Source organism: Molothrus ater, chromosome Z, assembly GCF_012460135.2.
Source record: "Molothrus ater isolate BHLD 08-10-18 breed brown headed cowbird chromosome Z, BPBGC_Mater_1.1, whole genome shotgun sequence".
NCBI lineage: Eukaryota > Metazoa > Chordata > Aves > Passeriformes > Icteridae > Molothrus > Molothrus ater.
In genome coordinates, this window is record NC_050511.2 from 27,745,974 (window position 1) to 27,762,587 (window position 16,614).

Here is a 16,614-nt window from a genome sequence, read left to right on the forward strand (position 1 = left end):
AAGCAGGTTACCAAAGATACCATCCATCTTCACCCACTGAGCCCCTTGCAACCAAGCAAACCATTTTGGTCTGTCCAAATCTTTCCTTGAGGAGAAAGGAGTTTCAGAGTGCACTAGACCTCTGTAGTGCAGCCCTGGCAAACCTCTGTGTTACAGAGATCTGCTTTCTATGGAGGGGTTAGCACGATGGGGCAGCAGATTTCAATAATACTGGAACAGATAAGGGAGAGGTGGAGGAGCAGAACTGTAACTTTTTGCTAGAAAAACAGTACAGGTTTCTGAAGAAAGGATCTAGGACTTAAGAAGTAGCATGGAGAATGGAGACTAGTTTCCATAGGGCATAAGAAACCACTGTGATTCCCTGTGGAAGGGAGACTGCTTTGAGCTACATCAGACTTCAAACACTGTCAGGAGCCCACTTGCAGCAGGGGCTGCAGCTCTTACCTCTCTTGATTGGTACCACTTGTGGCTTGAATTATAGGATTTCACTGATATTGTAAATATTCATGGCACCACACTGGGGGATATAGCCTCTCCTGTTCTAATTCCCAGTCTGTCAGGTCATGGTATGGAGAGGAAAAAATCAGGCAGTATCATATATTGCACGGTGCTGTTAGATTGTCAGCATTTCTGAAGGTAGGCAGTATTTCTCTAGTCCAGAAAGCAACAGGTATTGCTGCCATTACAAAAGACCCATGCAAAGTCATAAAGACATTTTTAAAAAAAGTAACATTTAAAGTAACACAAATCTGGTATCCATTAGACAGGCAATCATGTCTCCCTTGTTCTTGTCATATTGTTTAAAATAATATTTAAATTATAAGGCATATTTTCTCCACAAACAGCTGATCCAAAAATGATTGAACCTTGGAAATGCTGACTGTGATACCTAATTTAAAAAAAAAAAAAAAGAGTCAAGTAAAAAATGAAATAGTTGTAATTTGAGCTGACACAGATTTTTATTAGGTAATTTATTTGTGATTTTTACATGATGAGGAAGAAAGAGGAACACAGAATTAGAACTAGAAGAAATATTTGAAAGAAAGCAAGTGTTCTTCCTCTTATCTTTATATGTAATGCACTTGGATGCATCAGTTTGAATTCTACCATAATGACTTGAATGTTAAACAATTCATTATTCTCTTCAATTATATAATCCAGATTGAGAAGGAAACATATTATGCTAGAGATAGCTTGTAGAACTAGTATCTGGAAAGTAGGCTGTATCTGTATCAGTCTGCCTGACTGATTTAATTGAAATTGAAAGATTATCTACAAAACTGAATTCCAAAATTTATCAGTCAAAACAGCTAGTTTGAAAGAAACTGAAGAAATAAATTGAAGACCAATGTCCTGAATTTGTACTGTTTAGCAAGCCAAATTCCTTGTTTTACAGTATATTTACTTAAGTATGCCAGAAGTGTACTGACTGTAAACATAGACGACCAGAAAACATTTTAACCCCATAACAACTAATTATTTAACTTGTAAGAGTAACTTTTCTTTTTACATTTTAGGAATGAATGTTCAGCAAAACAATCCAGACTTCTAATATTTTACATTAATGAAGAAAGATGATTGCAACCTTGTAGATTTTTACCTATTTTTTTGTTTTACTATTTGACTTTTGAAAATAGGAACTGTGTGAAGGAAAATCCTAGCAGCTACACAGAGCAAAGATAAGCCTGTAGCTTTGACACAGCATTTTTTGTTTGTTGTAGGGGAAGTCCCTATGTTATCTGGTCTTAGTTAACTTAAAGCATTTATCATAAACTAGAAGCTTCCACTTCAATCTGGGAATGTTTTTGCAGTCATTTTTTGTTCTTACTGGAAAGAAACGTCATAGCTTGGCTTATGATTATTTTGTCTGGTTTTGTGACTCTTTTGTAACTCACGTACACCACATAGTTGTGTAAGTAAATTTGCCATTTACAAATGTCATGTTTATTGCTAAACAATTTGAAGCTTCTTAAAATGAGAGCTTCCTCTAAGTCATCTGTTTGGGCTCCTACCTGCCTTGAGACCTCTGTGCTTCTCTGTGCTTGTGGAGATATGTCTCTGTTGGGCTGATATCCCCTATGGGAAAGGCCTGGAAGCAGCAGCGACAGCAGTCTGTCTGTCTGTGTGAGGGGTGTGCAGAGGAGTGTGAGGGGTGTGCAGAGGAGTTTCTATTGCATAACCTAATATCAACATTCTTCTTTCTGAGGGACTCATGTTATATGTTTTTGGAAGATTTGAACATAATTAAACCGATTGCTGTTAAAAACCTCCACATCAATGTGCTGTATCAACAGAAAACCTGATGGCTTCCAGGTAGGGATTCCTGTGGTTTCTCAAACACCTGCTGGCTTATGGCCCACAAAACCATTAACTTCATACTGCAGGTGGCAGTACCTGATGCTGAGGGTATAGAGAGCACAGAGGTTTGGGTGTCCTTCCCCTCTTTCAGTACACATCTCTTAGACGTCTATGCTACCGTGTATCACAATTTTGTATTTGATTTATATTTTACCCTGTAAATACACTCATTAGTAAAACACTCTCATAACCACTCTTTGGTTCTTTGGTAATGTCCTGAGTAATATTCTTATTTCAGGTTGCTTTCTCGCAGAAAAGTTATGGCTGATCTTGTTATGTTTCATAACCTAAGAAATATTATTGCAGCATAAAAACTATACACAACACTGAATGTCCAGATCATATTATCATGTTGGAGGTTGTTTCCCAGAAGGCTATTTAAGTGGCAGGGAACAGAGCTATTAAAATAAATTGCTTCTTTGTCTCTCGAGAAGCAGGACATAGCTCCGGGAATTCATGGATATCCTGGATACTGTGATGCATTTCCAGTCCTCCGCATGAGTACTGGAAATGCATCCGTTTAGAAAGTGCAAGCAATCCATTTACAATAAATGATCTCACCATGTCAAAAAGAAAGGATAAACAAAAGGCAACAGACGCAGGGCGAGGCAGTACTGATGTCGCTTTTGGTTTTGTTGTTTAGAGCTCACGGCTCTCAGGAACAGAGAGGTTTCCTGGAGAACTCCCTGCTCCGCCACGGCTGAAGCGCTGGGAAAGGTGAGGCGCAGGAGCACGGCGCGGGGGGTTTTCGGCACGGCTTTCCGCGAAGGGCCGCGGCCGGGAGCAGTTCCCGGCGCTGCCGCGGCCGGCGCAGCCGCAGCGTCAGCGGGGGGGCCGGGGCCGGGGCCGGGGCCGGGGCCGGGGCCGGGGCCGGGGCCGGGGCCGGGGCCGGGGCCGGGGCCGGGGCCGGGGCCGGGGTGTAGCACACCTGGTCCGACCGAGGCCGGGGCCGGGGTGTAGCACACCTGGTCCGACCGAGGCCTGGCCGAGATGGGGCGGGAGACGCTCCGCACAGCTGCGGCGGCCGCGGCGGAGAGAGCCCCAGGCAGGGAGGAGCCGCCAGGCTAGGAGGAGCCGGACGGCGGCAATGCGGGGCGCGGGGCTGCTGGCGGCCGGAGCCCGTCCCGGTGCTGCACCGGCCTCATCCCACCCTGAGGTGGCCACGGCACCGGCGGCCACCCGAGCCTGCCCGGGGGCGTGCTCGCTGAAGGTGTCTGCTTGGGAATGCACGGTGGCAGGCAGGACTGAGATAGGTGTCCGGGAAGTTCGTTGCAAAACAGGTGAAAAAACCCCAAAACTCAAACTCCACCACAGCAGTGGTAAGATGCGCAAAGATGCGCTTGTGTGCATGTAGATGTGTAGATGTGTGTGTGTATGTGTGTATGTATATATATAGGAGTATATGTGTAGAAGCAACAAAATTAAATAAGAACAAAAAGAAACTCAACAAAGCAAAACACCACCTGTCCAGGTCTTTTATTTGCTGCTAAAAATTTACATGAAAAATGCAACCCTGTGACCTCAAGGTAAGCAGTGAAAAAGCAGAAACTAATTTCCTGAATTTCCTGACATTGAAAGGTCACTATGTTGAAAGGTGGCTTCTGTGATCTCACGGTATTTTATAAATGTGTTTCAGTTTCTTTCTGTTGCACCTTTTTTTTTTTCCTTTACTGAGACAATATAACTTAGCCTATTTTTAAGAGCAGCAAAAAAACCAGTGGAAATTAACATTTATCGGTCTCACCTACTGCGAATATCCACCCCCTCAATCTCCTAAGGTAGTTTCAGGTTGTTACAACCTAAATGTTACATTCAGCTATTTTATATACCACGGTTTCCACATTCATCTCACACATCAAGTAAAAACATGAACCATATCAGTTTTGTACATCACGTGTTTTTTCTTCCATGACAGATACTGTGAGCAGGCTGTCAAGTGGAAAGAAGAAAACAGTGAAAATTTTTAGAGTGTTCATTTTACAGTATTTTAACTCTGAGAATTTCAACCTTTTTCTGATGTATGCGAAGACAAGAGAATGAATTTACACTGAAACATATGGTTAGAGTTGTATTATTGTGCTGTTGACTCGATTCTCCCTGTACAGTCTACAAGTTAATGTGAGTTTATCCTTTTGCTTCTAATGCTTGAGGGGGGAGGGGGGTTCTGTATTCTTAGAGGACTTCTAGAATCAAGAAAATGAAAAAGGTAGTACTCTCTATTTTTTGCTAATGTAGTATATAGGATTAGGAACTCTTTTTTCACTACACAGTAGCAAGGCAAGTGGCCTTCACTGTGTCCAAATTTTGGGAAGAGAATATCTGTCTTTACAAGAGGAGGGCAGGAAATGCTTTTCCTGTTATTCCTACATTATTTCTATTCCTATGACCTTTACAGACATGAGAAAGTTGTGTGGGAAGTTCTAGTTGTTGTTAACAGCTTTTTGGCATGGCTTGAGATTAATAATCTAGGACCCTGAGTGTGTGTAGATGGATAACCACCTGCAATGTGTGACTGGTGCTCACACATAGCTTTGATTAGCTTATGTGTTTCTTAAAGTGCCCATGGCATTTTATGTTCAAGTTTTTGCAGCATTCGTGTGTTTGGTTACAGTGAACCACTGTTAGCAATACAGAATTTTCCCTGCTGGGGAACTTTCCAATAATGGGGAAGTTTCCTAAAGAAGTAGGTGTACTTACATCAACATTTAAATTGTCACATGAAGTCTTTTGACAAATAGTTCTGTTTTTTGCTGTCTTTTTCATTTGATTGTGGCAGAAACATGCAGCAGCAGTACTGAGGAGCAATTTGTACAGTTTAGAATATACTTTGCTTTTAAAAAACTATTTGCCACAGATGTTGGAAGCTGGCACGAGGACAGAAAGGACATTGTGGTACGTACTGTAAGAAAAATAGCAAGCTTTAGTAAAGGACTTTGATTGATGTCAAGGTCTCAAACTATCCAGAGGATTCTTCTGCTCAGGGTAAAACAGAAGAAGTTTCTATCATGGTTATTGCAGTGGTTTTCTTTTTGCATGTGCACCTGGATTTCACCTGGACCTACATTTTTTTCCCTCTGAAAGTGAAAAATTGAATACAGCAGCAAACTTTCTCAGTCTTGAAGAAATTTGTAAGTAATAGTCATACTTCTTTTGTGTATTGTAAAGCTTGTTTTCCTCTACAGTGGGAGAAAGCATGCTGAAAAGTGTCAGCAATTGCAGGACATAAACATGGCTCTTGGGACTATAAAAGCTAACTTGTTGTCTGTCTTCCAGGAGTTAATCAGAGCACCCTTCCTGGAGATCATGCCAATACTCAGTTTTCCTGTCAAAAAGGTGGATAGGGGTTGCAGGCAGGAATATGGGTATCTTTCAGTATCCTGACCGTAGAGCACATACTGTTTGTTCCGAGCAGTGTACTAGTTCAAGCAGTCTGCTTTGTTACAAGCAGTCTACAGCCTCTACTTTAAAATAAAAAAAAAGGAAAGTATTTTGAGTCTGAGTGTGCTGCAACTCTGGTCATTCTGATACGGGGAGTGAACTATACCCAGTCAGTCTCAGTGGTAGGCTTGTCTCTAGAATAAGGGTGATTATGGTACATTTGTGTGATGGGTATACCTCTATCTTGTTTGAGAAGCTTTATGTTGGAGCTTAGTTGGTGGTCTGGAGTGCATGTTACTCTAGCAGGGGAATCATGATGGAGGCATTCTGACGCATACGCGTTCAGAGAAGCTCTTGGGGACCCACAGGATTGGGCTGCAATTTTCTTGTGCTTTCAAGGACATCACATATGGCTAAGGAGTAAGTCTGGTACCTAACCACTTTTTGAAGCCTAGGATTTATCAATTAATCAGATCTTGCACCCTGAGAGTCTTCTTTGAATTTTTCCTGTGCCTGTTTTCAGACTATGCTTACATTGTTAACAATATAATGGATTGCCTTCCTTTCTCAGCTCCATATGCATTGCATGCTGCAAATCAGCTATTGGGATCAGGCAGCAGCAGTCTGAGGAAAAGAAGTAAATTGAATCAAATTGTTAGAAGGAGTCTAGTTCCCTTAAGCCACAGCACTGTAAGGGCACATGTGTCTTATGAATTCAAGACAAAATTGTTTTTTCACTGTCATCTTAAAGTTGACAATCAGAGAAGGAAGGATGAAACATAAAAATTGTGAAGAATGGCAGTCAAGATAGAATTTAATCAGTTAGGAAGTGTCATGAGCATTACAGTTGTCTAATTTCTTATACAGATTCTGAAACTACCACTAGAAAACAGCTAAAGGCAATCGTTTCTTATTTTGGTGGATGTTTGTGGGTCCAAAATTAGAACTTTATTTAGAAACAAATTACCATTTTCTTTATATATGGCTTAAAATACAGACTTACCAAAAGCAGTGGGTGTGTGAAGATTAAATGTATGAGTTGATATTAATAAGCATTTTAAAATGTTAAAATATTATGTAGGACTATAAAGCCTATGTCAGTAAAGAGGGGAAAAACTTCTGACAGAAAAGTGAAATGACTTTTGTATTCAGATGTAAAGCATCAGAAATTCAAGGCAATAGATTCTGCTTGTAGATTGACTGGCTTTGTCACTGTTTTACAAAGGCACTACTGTGTGAACAGTTGATTCATAGCTGTTATTGCATAAATACATGTTATGAAATGAACTACAGCATTAATTGTTTTCACAATATATGTAACTTTGTGAGCCTTCTGGTATGTACTGTGGGACCAGGGTAAAAAAGCAGGGTGTATTCACAGTATGTTAAAATAAAATGAACAGGTGGGGAAGAACCAAGTTCTATTTCCTGCACTGACAGTATAGAAAACTCTTTCATTCTCCTAATTGGAGGAACATTCCCTGCTATAGTTAGGGGTACAACTGGGTATTTGTGAGTACTTACTCACTTATCCACAGATAATGATAGAGGATTTATTTAGCCATCTGTCAAGAACAGATATTTAAAGCAAATAAAGTAAGATGTTTTTCCTGGACCCATCCATGCAGGAAGACTTCTGCCTGATTATCTACTGGGTGCAGTTTCATCCTGTTTTTAAATAGGGTGGGATTCAGTGTCTCCTGTCCAGTTCTTTGTGTGGATTGCTATGAAGTGTATTTGACAGTGCAACTCAGAAAATGAGTATTTATTTATATTTGTCTATTTTTTATTGGTTCAGGTTCCATCTGCATCATGGGACGGCCTTTGTTTTTCTATGTATTTTTATTCTACTGGCATTTCCTAAATGGTAAGAAGCCGTAAAAAGCAGTAGAACTATTTTAGTGTGTTTTCTTTCCATATATAAGCACAGAAATATTAATTTCTCCAGTTTAAATTCAGTTGATAGCATTTGAGGTTTTTTCCCTTAATGTTTTAAGTAAAAAGGTCTAAGCACAGCTTTACATTAAACTAGATGCATGTATTTTGATATAGGGCCAGGTTAAAATCCCTGTCAGTGTTCCAGCAGAGGCACCATTTCAAACAAGGTATAATTAGCATTACACCAAAGGTTTTCTAGACTCTATCAAACCTGGGAAATGTTGTGTATTCTTTAACATTGTGGGTAAAAAACAATTGGCATTTATATAAACAGAACATTCCCATTACTAACACCTGCCTGTTACCACGGCAGTATTTCCTCAAAGCAACAGCTGAGGGCTGTGCATATACAGTTCACTGTTTTTAGTACAGCATCACACTATGTGTGTGCACAAAGCAGGTGTCTGCAGATATGAGTGCCCATTGTGTGTGTATACAGCAGAGGTCTTGTGTTTTATCACATACTTGGACAACTACATACCAAAATGTTTAACTTTTCAGAACAGAGAAGATACTTTGGTCCTTAAAATTTCCTATGGTTATGATAAGACATGACTTTAAAGATTAGGTGTATTATTGAAAAACTAAGTTTTCTTCCAAATTTTGTTTTTCAGCTTTATTCATAGTTGAAGCTCCTCAGTCACTCTGCATTGTGGAACGTGGGAACAATGTGACCATGGAATGCACATTTCCAGTGAATGGGAAATTAGAGTTTAGAGATTTAAGTGTTAGCTGGGATAAGAAAGATGAGTTGAAGCAGGTTTATGTACTTCGCAAAGGAGAGGAAGACCTCAAAAATCAGCACAGTGACTTTAGGGGAAGAATAAAATTGTTGAAAGAGAGCCTGAACTTGGGACAGTCTGTCCTTCAGATCACTGATGTGAAGCTCAGAGATGCAGGGGTTTACCGCTGTGTTGTTGACTATGGGGGAGCTGACTACAAGACAATCCACCTGAAAGTTAAGGGTGCGTGTGCTACTACCAGAGGTTCAATACTCTGATACTCTTAAAAGATTTCAGAGGAGACCCTGAAGTAAGATATATCTGGATTAGCAGTTAAATAAACCTCATTGGAGACGGGAGCTGTCTGATGGTGCTTGCACAGCTGTGTAACTTGGCGCTTCTGTTTAGGCTGAATCCGTGTTCTGTCCTTTAAACCTGCCATGACTTGAAAGGAATCAGGTTGCAAAATCATGTGTAGAGTACAAAGACCATAAAGCCTAGTGAGCTTTCTAAACCACATCAAAATTGTAATAAATCCTGTACCTCCAGTTACAGACTCAATAGTGTTACTTACCTTTCCTGTCAAAATCCAAGCTGAAACTTGACCCTGGGGGCTGGGGAAAAAGAAAAGGTGTCTTTCATCTAATACAGGCTGTTCTTCTAGCTCCCTAATGGTAATGATTTTTTTTTTTCCAATTGTTCAGCTCCTTACAGAATTATAAACCAAGGAGTGGTGAGCACAGGACACAACGAATGGAAGTTGACGTGTCAGTCAGAAGGATACCCAGAAGCTGAAGTGATTTGGCATAATAGAAACTATGAAGATTTGACTTACAAGGCAAACACAAAATTTGAAACTGCAAGTGACCAGTTGTATCGTGTGACAAGTACCCTCACAATCAAAAGTGGAATTGATGACATTTTTTACTGTATATTCTGGAATAAAGAACTACAAGAAAATACAACTGCCATTTTACACATAGCAGGTAACACTTCTAAATTTCATTTACGGTAATACACTTCAAGGTGCCAATGTAATTTTGTCCCAGTCGAATCAGCTGTGATTTTTTTCTCTTTCCAAATTTTGAAGAGGCTAGAAAGAAATACCTGTGTCATTAAGTTTTGTTATTAATGTATACTTTCACCATACGAACATGTTAATCATGCATGTATGGTCAGAATTTAAAGACAGGAATTTTGTGTGACCTGCAGGTATCTGGAAATTGAGTCTAAATGTTTTAAAAGTTCCATTATTTGGAAGACATGTAACTCAGCATCTGGAAATTAAATCCTTCCATCTTCCAAGATTATTCTAGTTTGTTGATGATTACTGTCACATAAACTTGAACAATATGGTCTTTTCCTGCCACTACAGCCTTTGCTTTGAGCATATTTAAATTTAAGTACTTGTATACAGATTTTTTTTCCCTCATAAAGTCAGAATTGAAGGAAAACTCCTAAATGGACAAGACCAATACAATTCCTAATTAAACCTTTTAACTGGGCAGCTTCTCTTCTGCTTCTGCTTTTGATTATTCTTTTCTGCAATGTAGCCTGATATGTTTTCAACCAGACTGGAGACCCAATCCAACTCAAAACCAGTATTTCTCTTCGTCAGACTGTTACTGAGGTCATTTCCCTGATTCAGTTCACCATCTAGTTTTAAAAACATCTGTGCAGTCACACTTTTTGGACATGACAAAGGTTGAAACAGCCATGTTTAGAGTGAGAAAACCAAGTAATTCTTTCAATGGGCAAGTCTCATTTTAACAAGAAAAATATCTGGAATTCAAGGAGACCACTTACCCCTTCCATCTGGAGCAATCATTACCAGATGAAAGGAACTGTGTCCTCTTTTTCAATTACCTTTTTTGTGTAATCCTGATGGGAAACTAAGCCAGATGTAACACTTTGACAAGCAGAATTCTGATGGGATCAAAGGCACTATCACATGGAATGCAGAGAACAGAGAAAAATATTAATATGTTCTAGCTTCCCCCCACCTTATTTGAAAAAAGTGTTATGTGCACCATTAACACCTGACCTTAGACACAATCTATAAAGTTGTTACTATGTCTTAATTGCTCATAGCGAAAATAATACAATGAAAATGAAAGGCAAAGGCAGGATCCTATGCAATTATGTAATGTCTTATCCCCCACCTGTTTTTCTTGAAGATTCAACTGATGGCATTCTCCAGACTGAGAGCAGACGCTTTGTTGGAGCAACTCTCATTGCAACTGCTTTTGTTGGATCAGTGCTTCTATTTCTGCTCTGCATAAGAAAAGGTATGCAAATTATTTATTTTAGAGTGTCTCAGTTGTTATCAATCTGCTCTGTTAACTCATCCTTGCTGAGTGGAATGAGACAGTTTTTTACCATATCATTTATTTCTCTTTCTTTACTGGACTTGAGTAGATACTAGCAAGTTGACAGAGGGAAACACGTTATCAACCCCTCACAAACCCCACTTAGCCATGTGTGTCTGTTAATCTTTCTTGTAGGTAAGGATGTAAGCAGTAAGAATAGTGTCTAACCTATTGCATCATCAAAGCACTTATTTTTTACCTACTGGAAATTGAAGGTTCCTGTTCTGTGTCCTCCTTTTTGACTGGGGACCAGAATGCTGGTAGCAGACAGGATACTGGAGGTTTTTTAGTGGTTCTTATTCTGCATTCTCTGAAATAGAGAATTTCACTGAAATGTGAGAGCACCTGTTTTTTTAAGTGAATATTTAATTGATTTCCTTACTAAGTTTTGAGCTTTCTCAGTTCACTTCCTGAATTAATATTGGATATTTTCAGCATCACAGTATATACAAAGCTAAAGTATTTGGCAATAATTTGTTTTCACTTGCTAGCTAACAAAATAAAAACTTGCAGAAATAATTTGTAGGTTGTCTGAGTATGAAAAGACTATAGCTAGCACCCAAAATAAAAGAAAAAAACTTTTAAACTTGTTACTTAAACTGAAAGAAGTACTGTTAATTTCTTTTTCTTTCATGGGTTGGGTGGGGGAGGTGGGTGGCTATGGAAAAGTCCTGAGAGAAGTATTCATAAGCTTAACAGACTTGCAGGTGATTCTAACAGGCTGCAAGAGGACTGCAGATAATCCTGCAAGTATAACAATTCACTTGCCCTAAGAACATAATAGGAATAGGAGGAGAACATGAAAGTGGAAGAAGGGACAGCAAAATCCTTGACTGCTCAAAAGAATCCCACTGGGGATTTCATTGAAGGTCAGAAGTTTCCTAGGTTGCCTGACTAATATTTGTTTGTGTGTGTATGTGATAATGCACATCACATTAGCTTTCATATCTATGTCTACATACACACATACATGTGTGAGTGTGTGTGTGTTTGATAAACTACAAGTTGATTCAAAAGCTAAACTGTAAGTTTACACTATAAGTGACAATAAGTTTTTTATCTTGAATCCTAAGCTGTCCTGGGTTACTGGACAAGTGGTTGTTTCAGAACAGAATCTTTCCAGAATGTGAGCATTTTTCCCCTCAAAAAACACTGAGAAGATGATCCCCTTTCTGTTCCCTGTTTTCTGATATGTTCAAATTCTGGGTGAAAAGATGGAGTGGGAAACCATTTGAACATGTATTTTCCAGTGATTTTAGTGCATAGTATCAATGGAGTTCCAGCTTAGAAACAAGAAAAGGAAGTTGGAAAGGAAACCAACAGATTGGGAGTACTGAAGAATTTATTTTAAAGTTTTGGAAGAAATGTAGTGTTTTGAGAACAAATAATTACACTATGTAATGTGTGCCCCTCCCACCAATGTGTTTAAGCTCCTCATTAGATCTAAGGCAAGTATTTTGGGTTGTTTTTAAATTGTTTTTTTTTTGTTTTGTTTCAGCTAGAGCAAATAAGAGTAACAGAACACCTGTGGAGAGTCTATCGATAGCAAGTATGTACATACGGCATAAATCTTGCAGAGTGTGATTCTTGTAGAAATAAGAAATTCTCTTACTTGAGAATTAACTTTGTAATGGTGACAACCAAATGGAGATTTAAATTCCATTTTATAATGCTTTTTACATTTCATTTACATAACAACTATAAATTACAATTGAAGAATGGCTTTTCGTGACTGTGTCGTCCTTTTAAAAGGAATGAAAAGCATACTTGTTCCAGGAACTGATGCACTCCTGATATGCACAAGAAAAGGACAGAGCAGTTTACTGTGTTTTGGAAAGTCTGCAATAGGATGGGACAGGCTCCCTGGAACGTAATAGCTCAGAATGGCATCACATCCTGATGTGCAGACTTTTTGCTGCAATTTGAACTGTGTTGGCACATTCCTCTGTTTTTTCCAGTATCATAGCATGCGTTTGAGGGTCTTTGTCACAACATTCATGACAGAGAGTTTGGCCCTGTTGAGAGAAACTCAGGGAAGCTTTAGTTTCTGTGTTGTGATATTGATGCTATTTACTATGAGCAAAGCTCAGTGGAAGGCCAGTACCACCATGACAGGTGCTATTGAAAGAAATGAAGAAAAGATACTTAATATTTACAGCCACAGAGAAGAGATTAAAATCCTTTTGCTGCCTGTCAAGATGGTTACTGGCTGACTTACTTTTAATTTGTGGTATGGGTATTTGGAGACCACCACAAATTAAATTGCTATGTGAAAATTGGTTCATGCTGGCTATTGGCATTTTTCTGAAGAAAAACTCTCTTGAGAGTACTTGCCCAAACAGAAACAGCATTTGGTGCTAATCTCATCCCTTACTCTGCATTCAAGTCATTCTAGATCCTGAGTGGCCTGGGGTGGCAGTTTCTAATACAGATCTATCACTATAGGAAAAGTTTAAGCTATGCTCACTGCTGCGTGTATATATGTCCTTTGCTTACAGAACTTGCAAAAGATAAGGATACACACAACTGCAGAGATGCTTCTTTTGAAGACAGAGAGCTGAAATGTAAGTATAAATGATGAAGGAAAAATTAGTAGCAAATTTTACACAGCATAAACCATCCTGGTCACTGGAGCATTGATTCAGGACTAGTTTATTTAACCTCTTGTTTCAACAGACAGAGCCTTCAAGAGATAATACAGCCTCCCATTCTGTGTCTTACAAACTCACCATCATAACTCATTGTGTACTGTTTGTTACATCAAATAATGAATCTAGTTTTTAAAATAGAAAGATATACAAAGGAAAATGTGATGTGGAGATATATAAAAACCCAAACCAGTCGCTTTTTCCAGCTTGCACTTGCTTTAGAAAGAGTTGTTCATGCATATCTGTAAGGGTGGTGATGGCAATGAGGGAGGGGACAGGAACCTGTCACACCTACTTGAGCAGGTCCCAAGCTGTGCGATTCTCTCTCAACAAAGCAAGAAAACATATGAATCAAATATCTCAAATCTGTGAAACATCCTATGGTGTAGAACAGGAGGGTGAAATTACTGAGGTTTTTCTCACACTTTCTTGTAAAGCACTTGCGTTAATTGCATCCCAAATCCCTCCCTGCTACGCTTTACTACAGTAAACTTACAGGTAAGCCTGCTGGTCCTGCAGGTGTAGATCTCCAAGCCAAAGAGTTAGGGTCTGGCGATATGCCACTGGGAATACTGACAGAGGGAGCACTAAATGTATTTGAAAGAATTTTAAAAGGTTTTGAAAGAAAGGGGGACCTAAGCAACAGCAATCTCACTGTATTTGCTATACTGTTTTATGTTTGAACTACCACTTTTATTTCCTCCCATGATCATCTTTTCCTGTTTGATCTTTTAATTAATTTAATTTTAGATGAAGGAAACTTTTTGGTACCTTCAAACTCTAGGAAAGGGGTGCAAAACTATGAAGTGTTCAGTGCATTCATTATTTTGTAATTTGATATTTTTTTCATATAATTCTTCCTATTACAGATATGCAAATTGAGAAGACCTAGAGAGAACAGGGGAAGACTTTTTCCCTCTATTGTGAAGATTTGTCAGCTCAAATGTTCTGTGTTCAATGTATTGAAGGGGATATTGTTTTTTGTATTTATTGTGTGATGGCAATCTTCTATATTGTTGTAACACAGGAAAAATTTAATGAAGTTAAAAAAATTATTATAGCATAAAAAATTATTGAATGGATTCTATATATGTGACTAGATAGTGAGGTATTTATTTAAATATCAAAGTTTCTACCTTCTCAAGTTTAGGCAAATGTATCTTTCAAACATTTAATTTAATTAAGTGTATCTTTCAGGTAAAGCACTTTAGGTCTATGACCATCATGAATTTCATAGCTAGCTCTTGATAGGTCATCTTCTGAACCTTTTTTTCTTCCTTCTTCACCTGAGCTCACAATTTCCTGCACATAACTGGTTTTCCATAGCTTAAAGAATCTTTTCAATACTTTGATCCTCATAAAAGGTGCAACAAGACAAATTGCCATACATGCAGGGCATTTTCATTATTAAACTACCAGATACTCTCAGCGCCTGAAAAAGATGATTTAAAATTCTTGGTAACTATGGTTTGGGAATTAAATAATACTAAGCTTTTTGATATTTTCTTTGAAAAGGATCGTGGGCATTTAATTTCCTCATGATATTGCTGGCACTACTTGTTTACTGCTCACTGTCTTCTGATTCACAGTCTGGGGATAATACAGTTCTTTGGACATTTAGGAAAAACAGCCCTTGCTTTAGATTACCATTTTGTTTTCTTGGGAATGGAAAAAGGAAAACCTACGTACTTCTAGGACATGAAATAACTGCACATGTGATTACATAGAAATGCTGAAGAAACCTGTTCTTGGATCCTGTTTCACAAGTTATTGTTATGCTATATTTTGCTAAGTGCATAGCTCTTTGCGGGGGGGATCATACACAGGTGAAAAAAATTTATTACAATGGTATTCACAATTGTATTTTTTTAATAAAACACGTTTTGCTTTTCTTGTGGTTTTTCCTCCATTCCTTAACCTGTCAGCAGGTAGTGTAAGCTCTATTTGCATATTTCTGAGAAAAAACAGTATCTAAGATTTAGGCGTAGGAGAGAGTCTACAGCCATGACCTTCCTCTAATGGCTCCCACAAAGAACAGATGGCAGAGAACTGGAATCTCACTGGACTCAGATTTTATTTTTCATTTGAAAATAAATAATGTATTGTGCAGTCCCAAGAATGTGGACACAGTCCTCATTCGTGAATGGCAGGGCTTCACTGCTGGCAGTATTCAAAGTAGCTAATGCAAGGTTGTGTTTAATAATCTGGGAAAGCTGTCCTCTTTAGTAGAATAGAGAAATGTCTGTCAGAATCATAATGGGGTTGGTCAACCACAGCTAAGTAAAATAGTTACTACAGAGTCATTTCCCTGATTCGTTGCAGACCTTGTATATTCTGATACTGATTCTTCCCATTTGACTCTTCAAGGTTACTATGTGAACTTGAATATCTCCTCCTGCTTCCCAACATGCTTTTTGAATCTGGGTGTCATTGAAGGTGATAGCCAAATTTTAATTATCTACAGAGAGGTTTTTGAAATATCACGGCCATTTGTAGACCAAGTACTGACTCAGCACAAAAATATAGAATCATATCACCACATAAATAATTCCCTTTCAAGACAAGATAACCTTTTCACTTTCTACTTCCTGTTTGAGACTGGACAAGTTGTGTGCATTTTACAGTAAAAGTGAAGAAGTCTCTTCTTGTTAGTTCTTATAAGCCTTTGCAAGGCAGTGCTTGCTTAGTGTTATGGAACTGAAGTTAATGTCTTTATCAAACTCTACTCTACAGCAGGAACTGTTATATTTCTCTTTTCCCAGTAGGAGAAAGGGCAGGTTACTGTTGAGAGTGCCGTATATCAGATGAGTAAGATAATGAAATGAGGGGATAAAAATAGAAATTCTTTAGCTGAACCCTAACTTCTAAAATGACAGTGCTTGAATTCCTGAGTGGTTGATGGGAAGCATAAAATTTTGCTACTTCTTTAGAAAAGCACAACATAAGGTGAATAACAGGTAAAGCAAAAAGCCCTGCCCTCACGAATAAATAAGCTCTCTTTTAAACTTCTCTGAAATACAAAGCTGAACTTGTCCAATCTTATTTTAGAAATTAAGCTTTTAGTATAATTTAAGTTTTGTGGCTTCAGTTTTATGAATACAGGGAGACAGGCCCACGTGTTTATCCTTCAATGCCATAAGTGGTTTCAGGTAAAGTATTTTCCACTCATTACACAGGGAGAATACACACCAAAGTGAAAAT

At 38.6% G+C, this 16,614-nt stretch overlaps 1 protein-coding gene across 4 annotated transcripts; it reads left to right on the forward strand.

The window, feature by feature from the left end:
* The first annotated feature begins 4,266 nt into the window (after window positions 1–4,266).
* Window positions 4,267–15,304, forward strand: LOC118699550 (programmed cell death 1 ligand 1). Of its 4 annotated transcripts, none has more exons than XM_054517955.1 (9): window positions 4,267–4,376; window positions 5,440–5,486; window positions 7,535–7,603; window positions 8,289–8,639; window positions 9,101–9,382; window positions 10,574–10,684; window positions 12,264–12,314; window positions 13,264–13,329; window positions 14,283–15,304. In XM_054517955.1, exons 1-9 carry the CDS (start codon window positions 4,267–4,269, stop codon window positions 14,303–14,305), a joined length of 1,110 nt encoding a protein of 369 aa, XP_054373930.1. In that variant the 3' UTR covers window positions 14,306–15,304. The 4 variants fall into 4 exon arrangements, with proteins under 4 accessions (XP_054373930.1, XP_036259506.1, XP_036259508.1 ...); XM_036403613.2 differs by lacking the exon at window positions 4,267–4,376 and adding an exon at window positions 4,400–4,476; XM_036403615.2 differs by lacking the exon at window positions 4,267–4,376 and adding an exon at window positions 4,413–4,476 and having other exon boundaries at window positions 5,135–5,486.
* The last annotated feature ends 1,310 nt before the right edge of the window (window positions 15,305–16,614 follow it).